Source organism: Sphaeramia orbicularis, chromosome 13 (assembly GCF_902148855.1).
Source record: "Sphaeramia orbicularis chromosome 13, fSphaOr1.1, whole genome shotgun sequence".
NCBI classification, from domain to species: domain Eukaryota; kingdom Metazoa; phylum Chordata; class Actinopteri; order Kurtiformes; family Apogonidae; genus Sphaeramia; species Sphaeramia orbicularis.
The window spans coordinates 20,707,089-20,726,501 of NC_043969.1; the positions used below are offsets into that span (position 1 = coordinate 20,707,089).

At 37.9% G+C, this 19,413-nt stretch overlaps 1 protein-coding gene across 1 annotated transcript in view; it reads right to left on the reverse strand.

Moving 5' to 3' along the window:
- The window catches only part of pid1 (phosphotyrosine interaction domain containing 1), a 38,717-nt gene extending 25,008 nt beyond the window's left edge, over nucleotides 1-13,709 (reverse strand). Inside the window, exon 1 of the mRNA XM_030152207.1 lies at nucleotides 13,551-13,709. Coding sequence (XP_030008067.1) covers nucleotides 13,551-13,580 — 30 coding nt within the window. The 5' untranslated portion in view covers nucleotides 13,581-13,709. The remainder of the gene's footprint in view (nucleotides 1-13,550) is intronic.
- Nucleotides 13,710-19,413: the final 5,704 nt, after the last annotated feature.

Genomic DNA, 19,413 nt, shown 5'->3' on the forward strand with positions numbered 1-19,413 from the left:
GTTCCTGGTGGTACTGCTTCTCCGTCTGGGTACGCACAAAGCCTTATAACAGGGGTGGGCAACTCCGGTCCTTGAGGGCTGGTATCCTGCATGTTTTAGATATTTCCCTCTTCCAGCACACCTGGTTCAATTAATGATCAGCTCATCATCAAGCTCTGCATGAAGCCTGATAATGATGTACTGGCTTCCAGGTGTGATGGAAGAGGGAAATATCTAAAACATGCAGGATACCGGCCCTCGAGGACCGGAGTTGCCTTATAAGATAATATGATGATCTTTATATGGCTCCGGGTATGCATCCACTAGCTCCCTGTAAACGGACAGAATTACGTACGGAATGTATGCAGAGGACGGACAGAACATGCCGTCTGTATCTGTCTGTGTCTTTAATGTAAATTGCCGTCACCGTTACTTTTGTCACCGTCATTTATTTTGAAAAATCTCCACACTGCTGACATTACTCCTCTGCCACGTATCTCCTGCACTGTGAGGTGAACATCACGCTGCCATCAAGTGGTATCAGTGTGTTTGTATCGGAGCACTTTTATGAGTATTAGTACACACGCTCAGTATCGGATCGATACCAAATACTAGTGTCAGTATCGGTGCATCCCTGCCAAATACCGATAACATGATCAGTAAAATAGGAAACACAACACTAAACTGACCACATAAACAGAAAATACCATGAGATACTCTTTTAAAAATATGCATTTCATTTCAATGCTGTGAATTAGAAAAAAAATTATTGATTCCACTATTTTGTCTGTACATTAAATATGCAGCTCTAGTCAGGAAACTGTCCACGAAACACCAAACCTGGCTCTATCATATACTATGAAGAATAACAAAGGTATTATCATCTCAATAACTGAACCCACTTTTTTGAAGTGATGGCACCCATGAGCAATCACAGGTAGGAGTCACATTTCATACAAGAATACACTACAAAATTAAGCAAATTTGGAGTGTCCAAAAATGTAAAAATTCCTATAATGCTGAATAATCATCATCAGTCAGGTATTAGTGGATCTGCCTGTAATTTCAACTAGGGTTGGGCAATATGGCAAAAATATCAAAACACTTTAAAAAAAATGAAATAAAATCATGATCTCGATTTTATCATGATTCTTTACATCGATCTTTGGGACTAATTTGCAAGTTTCTAAACAGTGCAACCAAAAGACTTCCCTATGTTAACCATAGCCCTAAAAGAAAAAAATAAAATGTAGCCCAAATAACCTTCTAGAACATTTTTAATTTAAATAGTTTGTGCAATTTGCCAACATGTGCCAAGAACATAAACATACTAAATGTAAACAACACTGATTAAGTGCACTATTGAACATAAAAACTAAAATGCACTTGGTTTTGGAGGTAACTTTCAATAAACATGAAAAGTAAAAAAAATAAATTAATTAATACAGAATAGAATATCAATGAAGAAATGCCTGTTTCAAATAATACTCCAGGTGTACAGAGCAGGTGACTGGTAGCTCTGGTTTTTCAACTGGTAATCAGTGTATTAGGTGGTCTTGGAGGAAGAAGTCCAAAATGAGAAGAATAATAATCCAGTAACTCCAAAAAAGGATCAATGTGGAATGTACTTGTTACTCTTCTCATAGAGTGCCTTTACTAAATGCTTGCGTTAAAGTTGTTTGCTTTTGTTTAACTCTACCTGTTGTCTCCGGCTGTGGTGTGGCTGGTCTTCTAGTTCAGTTTGACTCTCATACTGTTTGGGATGCTGTCTCTTCAGCTGATTGAACAGGTTCATAGTGCTCCCATACGTTATTCTAAGAGTGACGCTATGGACCTGTATGTGGAGGACTCACCTCATCGTTTCCCACCTGCCGCCCCCCGAAAACAAATTTGCAACCAGAAGATGGGAGGGGGGGTATGCTTGGGCCTTGTTCAAAGGGGGGGGTCGGAGGGGCCCCCTTAAACAAATGCCCTGCCCCCTCAAATTAAAGTTTCTGAAGGTAGGGAAAAGGAAAATTAGCTGCATAACAGTGGGAAGCTTAAGTCTTAAGTTTCACTTTCACTTTGTATGGTCAGATGGTGTACGCGTACTCATTGTGGGGTATGTACGACATGGAACAACCCCGCCCCCATATAACCCCCCACGATCCACGCCCTCTCTGCTTTGTCAGATCGTTGATACGTTCTAATATCGTCATATCGCACATCCCTAATTTTCTATTAAATGAGTATATTCGTACAAGACATTTTGTTCCGTAGTCTTCCAGGTGAAACCTTGGTGTTGTTCAACAGTCTGGGAGCAAATAAAGAACAAGTATAGAAGCACAATTCTAACCTGTAAGTAGACGTATTGACAAATCTTATCAAGTGAACAAATGCAAGACTTTAGTTGCTTAATCAGTTGGTTTTAGGATTATACGGCAACACAAAGAGTGGCTATGAAAGTGATTGCAGTGAACAGGGAAAAGTGAAGCAATAACGACTAAAACTCTTGCTACTTAAGACCTTTACCTAAGAAAACCTCTCACTCTATTGCACCATGCAAAATACTTTTTCCTGGTGAGTAGGCACTGCTTTCACATGGGTTGACCACTAATCCCAAACATAACCCAGTACAGAACATGTTAAGTGTGCAACACAAGCTACCATGGCAATTTAACCTGGTAAAAAGTAAGCCATCAAGACACTGAAATCTCATCAACCCCAAGTCCTGCTTTGTAGTATAGGTTCCATATTGTCACGGTCCATCCACATTAGCCCAACATATAACCACAACTTGTTGTTTCAATACTTTATAAACAATCAGAATGTGACAGCCTAAATTTTCCATTTTGGCACACAAATATAATAACTCTAAAAACAGTTTGAAAACAAATAAAATCTTGCATCATAATGAATTTGTAACCAGTTCCATATTGCCCTTGTTTGTACCACACTCTGTTAATACTAACAGCCTGCCTTATGTGATCTCACTGAAGCAATAGGCGGTTGTTTACAGGTAAAACATGTGGAGGATGTGCTCCCAACACAAACAAACAAACAAATACACTCATGTGGAGCATGTGGTGCCATTTATTTAGTGACGTCAGAGGTAGTGGAGTATACAGCCCTCTGGTCCTGTGGAGGGTTAGGGCACTGTAACATTTTAAACTGTCCCTCTATGTGTTTACAGCCTCCCCCTCTGATCCTGGGACAGTTTACGAGAGGAAATATGTCTGAACAGGCTCAACCCAGAGAAGACTGTGGGAGGTCTGCGTCAGGCCCCTAAACCTGTTTTTCTCACATGTCATTGGAGGGCTAGACATGTGGGAGGGCAATGGTCAATGATCAGAAGTTTTGATTGGTGGGTTGTTCCTGTAGGAGGAAATGGGTATTAAAACGCCCAAACCTCAGGGCCCGGGGGTGGCAATCTCAGCCTGGCAATAAAAACATCAACAACTCTTTGACGTAAACAATGAACCCACCACAACATGTGAAATAGCTTAAACAAAACCAGGACATACGAACAAGAACCACTGATGAACGAGATCCCGTTAAGTATACTGTTGTTCACCTGAAGTGTATCATGAGACGACAACACAGGCAGTCGACATCAAGCTTTAAGCAGTATGTGAAGTTTTACAAAACTAGACTTCACTGTCAAACTGACAGACAAGAGATAAAACAATATACTTCATGTATCTCAGTGGATGCTAGAATGAATCTCTGAGATGGACAGTCTGCTCTGATTGGTTGTTTGGTTGTGATGATTGGTTGAGAAGAGGGACAGAATACTGCGCAATACTTTCCAATTATGCTGCGTTCCAGGCAGGGTTTTGAGCCAGGACTCACGACTTTGTAGCTGTTCCAGGCAGGTCACGCCAAACTGCCTGAGCGCAAGGAATTGTGGTCGTTAAATGTAAACAAACCAGTATGGTAGACTGTACGGTGCTTATGCTCATTTACAGTCATTTCTATCCCAGAGGTTTTTGCTCTTTGCTTATTTGAGGGAAACAGAGGAGGAAAAATGGCGCATAAGGCAAGAGAAGCTGTTATACCTTTTATGTTATGTTATTTGTATATTTAGATATGTACTTGGTATTCATTTATTAATTGCACTCAATGGGCTGAAAACTAGCTGAAGCTAGAGTAGCTGCTAATTATGCAGAACATTTGTGGATAAATAACATTAGAGCAATACCTTGTTTTAATAAACACTTCACATAAACACTCCATCCATAGGGGCCACCATTAGGCCCTTTCCCACCAAAAGGCATTGTTGTTTCATGGGCTACGTGACGTCACAGCTCGGAATTGGGAGTACATCGATCTAGTACGAGTTCACGGGTGGGAAGTCACGGGTTTGACTGCCATACCAGTGCCTTTTCACCAGTACAAGGTTGGAAAAACATGAGTTACGGGTTGCCTGGAACACAGCATTATTCTGTTAGCTTTTATCGCTAACAGCTAACATTGATCACTAATGCTACAGCTCTATAGGTTAACTGCATTGTGTTGGTGTCGCTTTGACTTGACATATTTGTCCAAGACATTAGCATTGTAAGGTCTCTTAGATAGCATGGTGCCCATTAGCCTGTGGAGTTTTACCAACACCTAACAGACAAACTACATCCAATAGAAGCCTAATATCCCTCTGTATGTATCTTTATTGTCTTTATCATGTACATTGGAATGGTTTCAGCAACCCACACTTAGCACACATAGCTAGCAACCTAGCAAAACAGCCAATCACAGAAGAGAGAGGAGTCCATCTGGGTGATCAATTTTAGGATTAGTCTTATCTCAAATGTTCATAAAGTCAGCTTTCTACTTTTAAAACAGAGAGGATTATGAAACCATTTCTTCTTTTATTATGACAATCTAAGGTGACAGTGCTGCGAGGTACCATTCAGGATATGGTCAAATTTATTTTAATCTTCTTATCAACAGGATGTATTTGTTAAACCAGCCCATATGCTGGGCAGAGTCAAGAGAAATGGTAATTCATTTATTTGGGTATTTTTCTATTTGGATATTATGATTTTTTTTTTTCTGCTTTTATGTAAATCTTATCCAGTACTGAGCACGAATCTTAGGCCACCTAACTTTGTTGTTTTTGCAGAGTTGAAATAAGCATACATATTTCTTTGTCATTCCTTTTTTTTTTCTCCATTCATGCAAGCCAATCCACAAAATAAGTGCACAGCCTTATAAGACACACAAAACTGAGCTAAATAGGTTCTAAAGGTTAAAGTCACAATTTACTGTGACCCCTGTCCCCATGACGAGAAGCAGCACAAACAGAAACAGCTGACATGTGATGAATGAAACCTGGTAGAAAACATCAGAAATTGAATGCGATAAATCTCATACTGTCAAAACAAAAGGGTTAAAGACATGTTGAGTGCAAATGGAGGTCATATTAAATACCACCACTTTGTTTCTAGGAGCTGTACTTTTTTTTTCCTTAACTTGTGTTTTTACTGCTGTACATACTTCCCATATATCCAGATTGCACCTTAACTCAGAGACTGAGAAATGCATATGAGTGGTTATTAGAACTTTACTAAACCAACAAACCTAATATAGGCCTAAGACGTTTGCTCAGTACAATATTTTAAATGAACATGTTAGTTGGCAGTGAAGGCACAAAAACCTTGTACAAGTCCTAAAAGTACATGTTCACTATGACTGCCAGTGGAGTAAATGGAGTTGACTTGTATCTCAGATTCAACACCCACCCACCCTGTTATGAGAACCAATCCATATCACTAAACCTAAAGAAATAGTCCTTAATCAACCACCTGAACTGAACTCGGTGAAATTGGTGCCACCCATTTTTTCCTTTTTCTAATTAAAATAAAAATAATCTGAACAAAAGCATTACTATTATCAAAACTGTGATAACTGATTAGAGCTGCACAATATATCGTTTGAGCATCATCGTTGCAATGTATGTGTACACAATAGTCACATTGCAGGTCCTGCAATGTAGGAAGCAAATGAACTCAATGTGTTCTACTCTAATTTCAAGGGTATGTGACACACTGTGCGCAGCGATGAACCAATCACAATGGTTCGTAATCAGTTTGGAGTGAATCACTGGTAACAACATTGAAAAATGAGCAACGAACAAAGAAAATCACTGTAAATAAAGACTTGGTGCCAAAAAGAAAAGCAATGTCAGTTATCTGTAATTATTTCACTACAAAAAGGATAATATTGAAACACGTGCTATGTGTCTTGCACCCTAGGGCACTGATAAGGGGGGGATAAACATGACAAATTCATGGGGTCCAGCATAGTACTGAGGAGGGGGTCCAGTGGATACAAGTTAGAAGTTGTGAAAATGTTCTGTAAGATCCGCTGTGTAAGAGAGAAACAGAAGTCAGGAATCGGACGTTGAAAGCATGTTAAGTTTCATTTTCATTTTCACACAAGCGCAAGTGACGTTATGTGTGGACCACATGTACCCCCCACCCCCCACCCCATTCTGACAGATCAACAAGATACTTAATTTTATGAAAGGGCCCACAATGTTTGGCTTTCACGGGGCCCACAATTGGTAGCAGCGCCCCTGCTTGCACCTGATGCCACAACTAGAGGTAACACAACTAATTTGTTTGACCGTTTACGTCGGCACCACACAGCTATTATATCCTCAGTATTTTTTCATATCGCAATATATATCGCAGGGTTAAAAAAAACAAAAGTCACAATGTCAGTTTTTTCCAATATTGTGCAGCCCTATAACTGATGATACAAACTACTAGGCCAGACTAAGATTATATATATACATAAAAAAAAAGAAAAACAGCCCTGGTTGCCTCATGCATTATACACTGACATCTGGGTGGAAAAAGACATGATAAGTATTGAGTAGTTAAGTAATGCGGTTTATTGACAGCCAGGCCATGAGAGGATCTGAACATTTATATTCAACAAGAGAGAGACTGTTAACTAGTAATCCCAGTCTATGTGTTTTCTACTGACAAACTAGTTCCTAGTTATTAGGTTTTAAGTTAACTGAGACTGCTGCTTATCTACTTTGAATCCAACTGGTGATATTTTTCACTGGTATTTTCTAGTAAACTTAAAAGTCATGGTTCAATCTGCACTTCGTTGAGTTGCTTTTAACAGAACCAACATACAAATATCATGTGAATTTGATCTAAAGATGAAGAACAAAACCCTGAAATGTATAACTGAGATAGCTCCACGCTGGTCCATAGGAACAGTCAAACTCTCTAAATAGGTTTTTTGCCAAAAAAAAAAAATACAGAAGGGAAAAATGAATCTTCATAATTTTGAGCAAAAATAGACTCTGATTAAAATAAATAGCCAAATCAGTGGCCCAAAAGCCATCTGTTCACAAGGAGAAAAAAACTGCAGACGAGTGAGCCATGAGAAATTTGTGCCAGTCTGGTCACGGATTCCTTTGGCCACTGAGGCCACAGTCGTAACAACATAGCTATTACCGCAAAGCATCCCCCAAACAGACAGACAGATACAGGAACAGACAGACAGACAAATACAGACAGACAGCCTGACAAAAGTAAAGATGCTCATGTTTGGCCTAAGTCAGCCATTTCTGCTCTACCAAGTCCATATCTTCCCATCAGCCCTGTCTGTCAGCATCATTCACATTCAAGTGTCAAAAAAGGAAACCGTGTCTAAAGAAAGAGCTGCTGACAGAGGAAAAAACATGTTTAGTAGCCACAGGGTTATTCTGCCAACTTGCCGACTGTATATGTGTATGTGTGTGCATTTAGACCACTGCATATTGTGCAATCTGTCGTTGAACTAGCATGGCCTCTGCCTGGAAGGAAGGGCCCCTGAAACTGACTGAGGGATGTGGTCAGTGAGCGGAGGGATGGGGAAATGGAAACCCAGAGAAAGACGGGCTGAGGGGGAGGAAAACAAGGAGGCAGAGAAAGACGATGCAGGATGAACGAACAACTTCACAATGTACATTTGTATTACTGAATGTAAAAAAAAAAAGTAAAAAGAAAAAAAAAAAAAAAGAAGACAGCATACCAGTAGTGTTGCAAACTCCCACAATGACCTGTATCTCCTCACCCCTACCACCTCCATTTACCTCCTCTCCCCCTCCTCTTCCCGCCACGAATGTGAGACAAAAATGCAGCAAGACATCAGGTGTTGCTATGGCAACCGAGGACAGTGCAAGTGAGAATAATATGGATGGATGCCATAGTGAATGAACACAACAAAACACAAGATAATAAGTACATTCTAGATGAGCTACCTGATGGCTTTAGCTACAGAAAACCCCCAACTGTGAAGGATACCAATCTAAAGGATGCCCATCACCATGGTTACGGAGTAGGAAATGGCTATGCACTGCAATCATATATGACTTGCTCTTTACTCTTATTTATCCATTTGTTTTCATACTGGTGTTATTAACAATAGCAGATTAATTACAGGCACAGACCATGTTATTTAAGTAAACAGTTCAATTACTAGTACTATCTTTGTGGTACTTGTTTCCCTCTGGCTAGTGGGAATTCAATAAGAGATTCTTGATTGTTGACCCGCAGAAAAGAAAAATAAAGTTTTAGCAGAGTTTCTAGATCTGAATTACCCTCCAACTCCATCAATCAATGACTCATAAATCACTGTGTGATTGCTGAGCACCTCATCATGTTAAACGTTGCCAGTCTGTGCTTTGTAGTGTCGAGATATACAGCAGCGACAAGATCATACCACATTGTTTAGGTCAGATACTTGGGCCACAGCTGGATTATAATAAGTAAGGCAGAAAGGTCCAAGTGGCGGTGACCAAAAATAAGCTTTTATTTCAAATAGGGAAACCTACCCCTCCCGGAAAAAAGGAGGGATGTTCCATTTCTACTGCAGTCACATATAACTCTGGATATTTCCCCTAAGTATGTTTCACTGGACCCAGCTTCATTGGATGTTCTCTGTTAATGTGTTTGTGATTCAAGTTTGTGATGAGATTATAAACAAGCACCGCCATAATTCAACCATCAACCATGATGACATTAGGGTTATTTTGACCAGCTGTACAGGGACATCAACTTTAATTTGTAAAAATCAGTGGATCTTTAGCCCATAGTGAGGGCTGAGTAGGCTCTAACATAACATAGCATAACATAACATCCCAGTGGTGAGAGTTATATGCAGTTCTCATGCCTCTGAAATCCTGCCTGTGTCAGAACTGATGCAAGAATTTAGTCTGACACTCACTTAAAGAGTAGGCTCACATTTCACATTCATCATAAAACAATAATCAAATTCATTTATATACTGGATATGAAATCACAGCTGCTATAATGTAAACGTTTGAATATAAACTGTCCACCAGAAATATGAAGCTATAGCATATTATAAGTAGGTCTGGGCTGCTCACAGTACAAGTGTGGGACATGACATGGAAAATTTACATTTAAAACCTACTGCATGAAGACTTTAGGATTATTGTAGTTCAGTCTGTGAGTGGAATTAAAATTTAGGTAGACTTAAATTACTTAGAGCGTGTTACAACAAATTAAAATATAAAGTCCAAACCTTTAAAGTTAAATGAGAATTTGGGCTGAAACTGCATCACATGATTCTGTTGTCAGGTGTAAACCAGGGGTGTCAAACATATGGGCCGTGGGCCACAGCTGGCCCACTGAAAGGTCCAATCTGAACCAAAGGATAGATTTGTGAAGTGGAAAAATGACACAGGAAACATTAACAGTCAAGGGTGTCACTGAGTCTAGATAAGGTGTTTTGATAATAAAGTTCACTACTATTTGTGCCTTTGTAGAACCACTGCCACCTGCAAGTTTTCCTACTCGTGTGTAACTTTGTTAAGCTGTGGCATAATATTGTTAAAATTGGACTTATTTTTCTTGAGAAATTTCTGGTTGTTCTGGTTTTTCACATTTTTTTTAAATGGAAAGGACAGTCTGTAAATGTAAACTTTTTTTTTTCTTTTTTGCATTAAAATGAAAACAAAAATTTGGAGTTTTCATGATTTCTAGGTTTGTATTGATCAAATTGGACTGAATGATGAGTTTGACCTCTGTGTAGGAGCTATTTGTCAGTTTAGTTTTTTTGTTTAAAGTTAATTTACCTTTTCTGTTTACTTTTTGTTTGTTTTTTTCCTGTTTGTTTTTTGTTTGTTTAATATTTAGAATATATTTTTTGATTTTCATGGTTATTGCTTTCATTCTTTAGTATTTAGAATCGGAATCAGATTTATTGCCAAGTAATTTTTACATTACAAGGAATTTGTCTTGGTTCTGTTGGTGCAAACAATAAAAAAAAAAAGCAGATATCAAAAATAAAAATAAGAAGAAGAATATAGAAAAACAGAATTGTTTGCCTTCAGAGGTGAAAAAGAGAAAAAGGTATTATACACGTATATACACTAACATATGCACTGAAAACATATGTGCTTTAGCACCTTTTGTTTTGTGTTTTCTTATTGGTTTAGACCGTGGGCACCTGGGTATAAATAGGCAGCACCAAGTTAGACCAGCATGCACCTGGGTGGGCCTATGGTTTTTTACCAGACAACCGGACAACCAGATAACCAGTCATTCAGACAGTCAGACAGGATGAGCAGGAGAGGCCGCACAAAAGGCCTTAGTTGTTGTTTGCCGGCAAAATCTTGAAACTAAACCTCTTGAACTACATTTATGGTATGGACATTGTATTTTTGACTGCGTAAACCACAAACCCATGGTGCATCTAGTGGTTATTTGAGTTATGTTGAAGCCTTAAGTTTAGTCACCTTTAAGTTGATTTAATTTTGATGACAAATAGCCGCTACACCCTGGTACAAACAAATACACAGTAGTCTATATAGAGCACAGGTGTCAAACATGTGGCCCAGGGGCCAAAACCAGCCCGCCAAAGTTTCCAATCCGGCCCGCGGGATGAATTTGCAAAGGGCAAATTAGGGCATCGAACTCAAAAATACTATTATAATAACCCATAAATAATGACAACACCATTTTTTTCTCTTAGATTCAGTGCAAAAAACATTAAAATTATGAAAATATTAACATTAAGAAACTATCCTTTAACAATAAAATGTGAATAACCTGAACAAATATGAATAACCTGAAATATCTAAAGAAAATGAAGTGCATTTTTAACAATTTTCTGCCTGTAGTTAAGACCAGATCCCCTACTGGTTTTACTGGGAGCTTCAGAAAGCTCCAGAAATCTGCAGAAGGTACAGCGTCACCTCCTGTCCTATGGCCTTCTCTGTGCAAAGAAGCTTATTCTCCTGTTGTGGAAGTCAAAAGAGACACCAACTTTTAAAGCCTGGATAACAACAATGATGGACACCCTTCACTTAGCGACAAGCTGGGAGAATTTGAAAACATTTGGAAACCAGTGATGTCATATATGGAAAGGCCAAATAGTTCAGATCCACTACATAAGCAGTAGCCCACAGCGTAGCACTACATCAACCTATTTTAATGGCTCTGGGGATGGGGAGGGGGAGGGGGGGTTGAGGGGGTGGATGATATGTTTATTTTTTTCATTTTTTTATTTATTTATTTTTTTTTGTCCTGTTGTTTTCTGTTTTGTTTTTTGTTTTTCCTTTTTCTTTTCTTACTCTATCAATGCCATTTATTTCTGAAGGTGTGTTTGTTGTGTTGTGTTGATACTAAAAATGAAGCATGATGTGCCAACTGGGGGATTTCATATCTGTAACTGTGACGAAGCTTCGAAATAAAAATATTTGAAAGAACAATTTTCTGCCTGTTACTAAGAGTTTGGTGCCGTTGTAGATCTGATCTGTAATGCATATGTATAAATGATAAGTCAAGTCATAATATTGATAAAATTGTACTTACATTTCTTAACATAATTAAATATAATCTTATTCACATCCTTTTTGTTTGGATAGTTTATAAATGTAAATATTGGCATAATTGAATGTTATTTTTTGCACTAACACAATTTGGAGTTGTCATTATTTATAGCCTATCATGCTATTATTTTACTAGTCCTGACCACTGCAGATTAACCCTTTCATGCATACTGGCCACTACAGTGGACAGCTATTCTACAGCTGTTCTCTTGTATATTCATGGATTTTGTTGTTCTTTTCGTTTCTTTTTTGTTTGTTTGTTTTTTTTACACATATCTTTATTAAAGTTTTAAGACACTACATATCTTTTCTGACATGAATTGGTGACATTATGTAGATCTCTCCTGAGCATAAACCCCAGAATCACAAGCCCTCCCCATAGTTTTTACACAATTTATCAGTAAATTCATGTTTCTGTGCATCAAAAATTAAATGTGTGGCTTCCAGCTGAGTGGACATTTTTGTAGCTTCATGAAAAATAGGTTCATAAGATTTTTTTTTTTCATTATTATTATTTTTATTATTATTATTATTATTATTCTTTTTTATTTATTTTTCAGAAGAAAATTTTCAATCGCATTGTTTTTTTTCATGCCTAAAGAGGAATAAAAACACTCCGGAAAAAATTTTGATTAAGGTTTTCATAATTCGTGCATGAAAGGGTTAAATCGGGCTGAATGTGGCCCCTGGAAGAAAATGAGTTTGACACCCCTGCTATAGACTTCATGACACTTGTTGAACATACCAACACAGTTCATGTGTTGGATCAAACTGATCACTGACAGCTCGGTTGTGGGTTCTAACAGCTCCAGGTCTACATGTAGTCCAGATGAGTGGGTTCCAGCCTCATGTTAAATAAATGCAGTGCTTTGTTTGGACGGCCATGCAGATGTGCGCTTCATTTACAACAGCCACTAACTCCACATCTGATTGGAAGAAAAACACCGGAACTCTCTTTTAATATTTCGTGATTCCATCTTCTTGACGCCCGGGCAGAAGAAGGGATTGTGCAAGTTGACTTGGCAGGCAGTCCACAGGCCGACATCTGGAGAGCATTAGGTCTGCAGGAGACGTGAAGCCGGGCTCGGTGCACGGTTTGCCCCTGGATCTGAAACTACGTGTCATTAACGGCGGCTTTTTTTCCATTTGTGAGCAGGTCACAGGCAGCAGGTTACTGAGCACAGCCTGCTTTTAGGCATTCCACACGGGAACGAATAGGAAAACAGAGCTGAAGCATCCTAATGTGCTAACATTAAGGAAAAACAGTGACAACAGGAGAAGGCCTGCAGCTGCGCACCGTGGGTTAGTGTGGAGCTGCGTGTGCGTGCGTGTGTGCGTGTGTGTGTGGAGCAGCCCGTGGGCTACAACACTTATTTATGAACACAATGTTCGTCTTGGAAATGATAAGAAATCCTCATCAGCAGTGGATTAGCAGAGGAATGCAGGGGGCTACATTTGTTGCAGGGTGCCCCGGACTTGCGTAACGTGAATAGGTGCGTTTAAAGGCAGCGCCACAATAAGACGCAAATGAGCACAAATGCGTAAATGTCTACATGTCTGCTATTTACGTCTGTTATTTCACATCTGGAGCTGCTGTACAGCCGCTCTAGTCTATCCAGGTTGGAGCTACCCACAGCCACGCAGGGTTTCAGTTTAGTGTACCCGCGGATCCAGCCTGTGTTTACCGCTTCTGTCCACAGTACGCGTCCCACGGACACCCGTGTCCTACCTGCAGTCGCTCCGACGCGGGTTGCCACATGTTAGCGGAATCAGAGGTTCTCCGTCTTCACTACAGCTTGCTGTCTTTTCGTAGTCCAGTTCACATCTGTTCGCTCTCACGGCTCGCCTCTGTGTCCTCCTCCAATCTGGACTGGTCTGTAATGAAGGTGTTGCTCCGCCTGGCTGCAGTGCGCACACCGGCCAGCAGGTGGAGCTACTGTGTCTGTCTGTGTCTGTGTTGTTGTTTTTTTATATGTATATATATTATTATTTGAACAATGAACATTGAACAGTATATATACATAATAGTATACAACAAACAAGGATAGAAAGTTTCATAATTCACAGAATATTTTACATTTCAAATCTATAGAAATACAAACTCATTTTAGTTCAGGGGCCATGTTCAGTCCAATTTTCTCTCCAGTGGGTAAAATAATAACCAGTGGTAGAGAATCCCAGCTCCATAAAGTAAAAGTCCTGCCATGTATTGGTTCTATCTGTTCACTTAACTCAGGTGATTCCACTAATTATTCCATCTACCTGGATAAGGAGTCGAGCTGATCAAAATGGGCTGGTTCAGTGAATGGTTGGAACAAATACATGGCAGGACTTTTACTTTATGGAGCTGGGATTCTCCACCACTGATAATAACAGTGAAAAAAGTAAAATTCTATTATGATCAGGTTTACATCTACAAAGTTTCCTTAAAAATCTGAATAGCATGAATAACTTGAATAGAGGGTATGCACGTAACATCATCACTAGCGGAAGTCACCATGGTTACGCCACTGAGTGGCAGAAAGAGGGAGTAGAGTAGCAGTGTTGGCTTCAATACTGTCTAAACTTAAGAACAATATCTAATAAAAAAAAATGGGGAAAAGCTGTTGTGCAATTCATTGTATGAACAGATTTGAAAAGCAGTCGGAGCTATCGTTTTACAGACACCGAAAGACAAAGAAAAGAGACATAGATGGATCCACAAATCCAGGAAACCAAACCTAGATCTGTGGATCCTGTTTGGTGTCAGGTAACATTAATTTATGCTGTATTTTTGGGTCAAATCAGACCTTAAATCACATATTGTTTTGGCTAACGTTCCGTCTTAGTGCAGCTCTTGGTTTCATGATCAGATCTTTCCTGGTTTTTGTCTTCATTTTGTGATTCTGAACCTTGTGCTCCTACATCATTAGTAAACTAACTTAAACTGAGGCCAACCTAGTTTTACAAATACAGGGGAACTGGAGAATAAAGCTACGATGGAGTATTAGGACCACATAAGAAAATAAAAACACTTGTCACTATGAGTATAAAGTCATAAAATATCGATATAAAACCCATAATTTTATGATAATAAAGTCAAATACAAAAACAATCATGATGTTATGAGAATAAAGTCGCAGTTATAAAAAAAAAACAACTCATAAAAATGTCATTCGTTTATGAGATTAAAGTCGTCATATTCCGACAATAAAACCATGGTATTGCAAGAATAATGTCGTAATTTAAAAACAGGTGGAAAAATGTCCTAATTTCCCAGAATCCAGTGGTGCCCTGCTGGTCCACAGCAGTAGCATCTGTGTTGTATAAAGTATTTGATCTGAACTAGACTCAGTAAATCTCCTCAGTACTAGTAGATCATGCATATATTCACTGGGGTCAGTACACGATCTACTGTAAATGCACTTTGGATCAGCTGGTTCTGGGCCCTAGTTTTGCACCCTGGTTGTCAGTAATGATGAAACCATGTACATTTGTTTCAGGTAAAAATAGTGATGATCCCCTACACCCTGGATGTCAGGATACTCCATTTCTGTCCACATGGTAGCTCGTACAGATCCATGTCCAGCCCAATTGTCCTTAATTTAATTTCATATTTCACATTTTCCTGGTCAGGCTGTGTTTACTGCTTTACTCCGTCATGTTGAGCAGGTTGGTTTTTGCCACTCAGTCTGACTTAGAGGGGCGTGGCCCAGGGGCGTATGTGCATACCCTCTATTGTCTTAAGAAAAACAAATGCAATTTTAACAATATTCTGCCTCGGTTTATCAGTTTATCATTTACACATGTTCATTACAATCGCACAAAACAATTAGTAGCAGGCAGAATATTGGTAAAATTGCATTTACTTTTCTTAAGACATTTCCATTTGTTCATATTTGTTCAGGTTATCCATTTTTTGTAAACGTATAGTTTGGTAATGTGAACATTTTCATGTAATTTTTAACTTTTTACACCAAAAAACAAAGAGAAAATTTGGGGTTGTCATTATTTATAGGTTATTATGATAATATTTTACCGGTTCTGGCCCACTTAAAATCTAATTGGACTGTATGTGTCTGTATGTGGAACCTGAGTTAAAATGATTTTGACACCGCTGATTGTTAATATCTTCAGTGTAATTTTTTGCAACTTTTCACAAATTCATCCCGCGGGCTGGATTGGACCCTTTGGTGGGCCAGATTTGGCCCCCAGGCCACATGTTTGACACCTGTGATGTAAGTAAAAACATTAGAAAAAAAATAAATAAATAAATAATAAAAATTGTTCGAGGTAGACATAGAAATTATACAAATTAAATAAGATTATCCTTTTTTTTTTTTTTTTTTAATTTGCTTTCGAATTTATGATGTTCCTCAAATTGTCTACATAATTGGAAAAAAGGGCTTTAAAAACAGTAATGTTTGGATGTTGGTGTGCAAATTTGGAGCAATGAATGTGAAATTTGGCAAAAATAATCAAAAGGTTGATAATATATCTTTTTTCTGGAGTTATTTTATCAATTTGTGATAGGCCAAATAAAATGTGTTGAAAGTTCAGTTTACATGAAGAGTCAATTTTTGTGTTTATAAAATTATTTAAACCAATCCAAAATATATGTGTGTGGGTGCAATCCCAAAATAAATGACATACTGTTTCCTCTGCATTGCTGCAAAAAGAACAAAGAGTATCAATATTTTTTTTTTTTATATTTTTCCAGATAGGTCTTTACCGGATAACATCTATGGATCAATTTAAAAGTAACTTCTCATACCTTATTAGTAATAATACATTTCTTTGACAGGATCCAAGTGTTTTTCCAGTCTACTGTCTGTGTGTGTGTGTGTGTGTGTGTGTGTGTGTGTGTGTGTGTGTGTGTGTGTGTGTGTAGCAGGTCTTACACCATGTTGCTTTCAGGTGCTTTCGGAAATGGAGGTTTCAACCAGCCAAGGCAGGGGTGTCAAACTCATTTTAGTTCAGGGGCCACATTCAGCTAAATTTGATCTGAAGTGGGCTGAACCAGACAAATAATAACATAATAATATATAAATAATGTCAACTTCAAAATTTTCTCAATGTTTTAGAGTGAAAAAAGTAAAATTAAGCAATGAAAATCTTTACATCCGCAAACAATCCTTTCAAACAATGTGAATAACATGAACAAACCAAAACAATGAGTGTAATTTTAACAATATTCTGCCTCAGTTTATCATTTCCGTATGTTCATTATAACTTACAGATCACAGTGGGTTTACAAACACACAAAACATTGAAAATCAGGCAGAATATTGTTAAAATTGAAATTACTTCTCTTAAAACATTTCAGGTTGTTCATATTTGTTCAGGTTATTCACATTTTTTGTGAAATTATACTTTGTTTTAGTGTAAATTCATGAAAATATTTACATTTACTAAGAGAAAATTAGGAATTGTGAGTATTTATAGGTTATTGTGATAGTATTTGACTGGTCTGACCCACTTGAGATTGAATTGGTCTGAATGTGGAACCTGAGCTAAAAGAATTGTTAATATCTTAGTGTAATTTTTGCATTTCACAACTTCATCCCAAGGGCCGGACTGGACTCTTTGGCGGTCCAGATTTGGCCCCCGGGCCGCATGTTTGACACCTGTGAGCCAAGGGATTTGGGAAGAAAATATCACTTTGGGACGCACCACTTCAGTGACACAAACTATGCAAACCCTAAAAATATAAGACTGTGCAGGCATGGATTAATATTCTGCTATCAATAGATTTCACAATTTAATGCAATATTGATGAGAAAGGCAAGCCATCTTTTACATTTTAACCCAAAAAGACCCAAACATCCACTGTCAACCAAAACCATCTACTGATATAAACTGTTTAATACCTATTGATCCACTAATCCTATCAATACATGTAAATAATTGGTGTAAAATGTAGTTTATCATCTTTTCATGGTCATCAGATATGAGCTATTTGGACATTCAGAGGCTTCATAGTTACCATGGAAACACTGTCATCTTCTACAACATTGATTCACTACTAAAACCTATGGCGTTCGATCAATGACAGTGAATGGACACACTTGGTTTATGTTCAGTTAATGATAGATTTGACTAAAAAAGTCACATTTTCTTTGGTTTTCTGTGTTTCTGATATAATAACACTCAACTTTAATTTGAGCTTCAATGACCAGCTATATGATCAGTAAATTACACTCAGGAAAATATTTGATTTTCACTTGAAAATGCAAAACACAGAGCATAATATAAGAGTCAACGGTGATAAACCACTTAAGAAATGTTAAAGAGAAAAGGCTATTTTTGTATTGCCATAAAAGTAGCACTGGGTGTTTATGGGTTAATTCGGACCATTCGCGAGAGATTTAGAGATGGTTGTAAACCTAAATAATAACAGTAGATCAGCAGTTTCTGAAATATTTAGAATGAGATCATCTGGCACAAACCATGGCGAGTACAAAATCACTTTAATCACCTTTCTTCCCCATTCTTATGTTTAGTTTGAACTGCAACAGATCATCCTGACCATGTCTACATACCTAAATACAAAGAGTTCCTGCCATGTAATTGGTGTTTTGATATTTGATATATTGATATTTGTGTAGTTGAAGTTGTAGTTGTGCAGTTGCAGTTGAAGATATACCTAATAAAGTGGCCAGTCAGTGTAAATAATGACGATGAAAAGACACACAAAATTAAAGGTACAATGGGCAACATTTGCATGTGCCACTATGCTTATGTTGGTGTGTGTTGGGAGACATTAAAGGACACCACAGTCTAAGTGTACAGTAGGTAGTGTTGTACATTATTTGGATCTTTAGAGGAGCAGCAGATCGACACTGAGGAACCCAAGCAAACATAAATGCAGCCTTGTGAATTGTTCGGAGAAATTCTGGATGTGCATCCAAATTGGAAAGATGCTCATTTTTATGACACATTTACACATTTTAAATTTAAAAAAAAAAAGTAATTTCCACATAAAATTTTCATTTAGTTGCACACTGTACATTTACATGTTTTCAACCAGAGATCAAAAAGTGCCCATTATGAACTTAAGCACCATTAAAAAGACTTGAAGAATTTGTAATCCCAATCAGATCGTCCAACTAGTGTAGGAATGTTGTAAAATGATCACATAAAAGCAGACATAAATGGCATGGCATTATTTCAGTGGCTCGTGGCAGTAAAAATGTGGTTACTTCCATTCTCCTAATTCCCAAGTTTCACAAAGCAGCCAAGGACAAAGTTTATAGTGAACTGCCACAGTCATGCCCACACAATCTTCTTAAGCTTCTCAAAAACATGTTGTAATGAAAACATTCGGTCTGAACTGAGATTGCCTTGGTAAGACCTTGTTATCCTTGAAGTAAAGTCTGGGAATCTACTGAAGTAAAGTTCATTATTCAGTGGGAAAATATGGATGAAATCATTGACTTGCTTTTAAACTTGTGGAAGAGTTGTTAATAAAAGATTAAAGGTTTTGGCTAAAACAATATTTTAGCTGCCAAAACTCTTTAAAATTAATGCTGACATGAGTTTTGAATGAATTTTATATACTGTTTAAAACTACAATATGAAACATATTATTACATCTACTCAAATTATTAGGT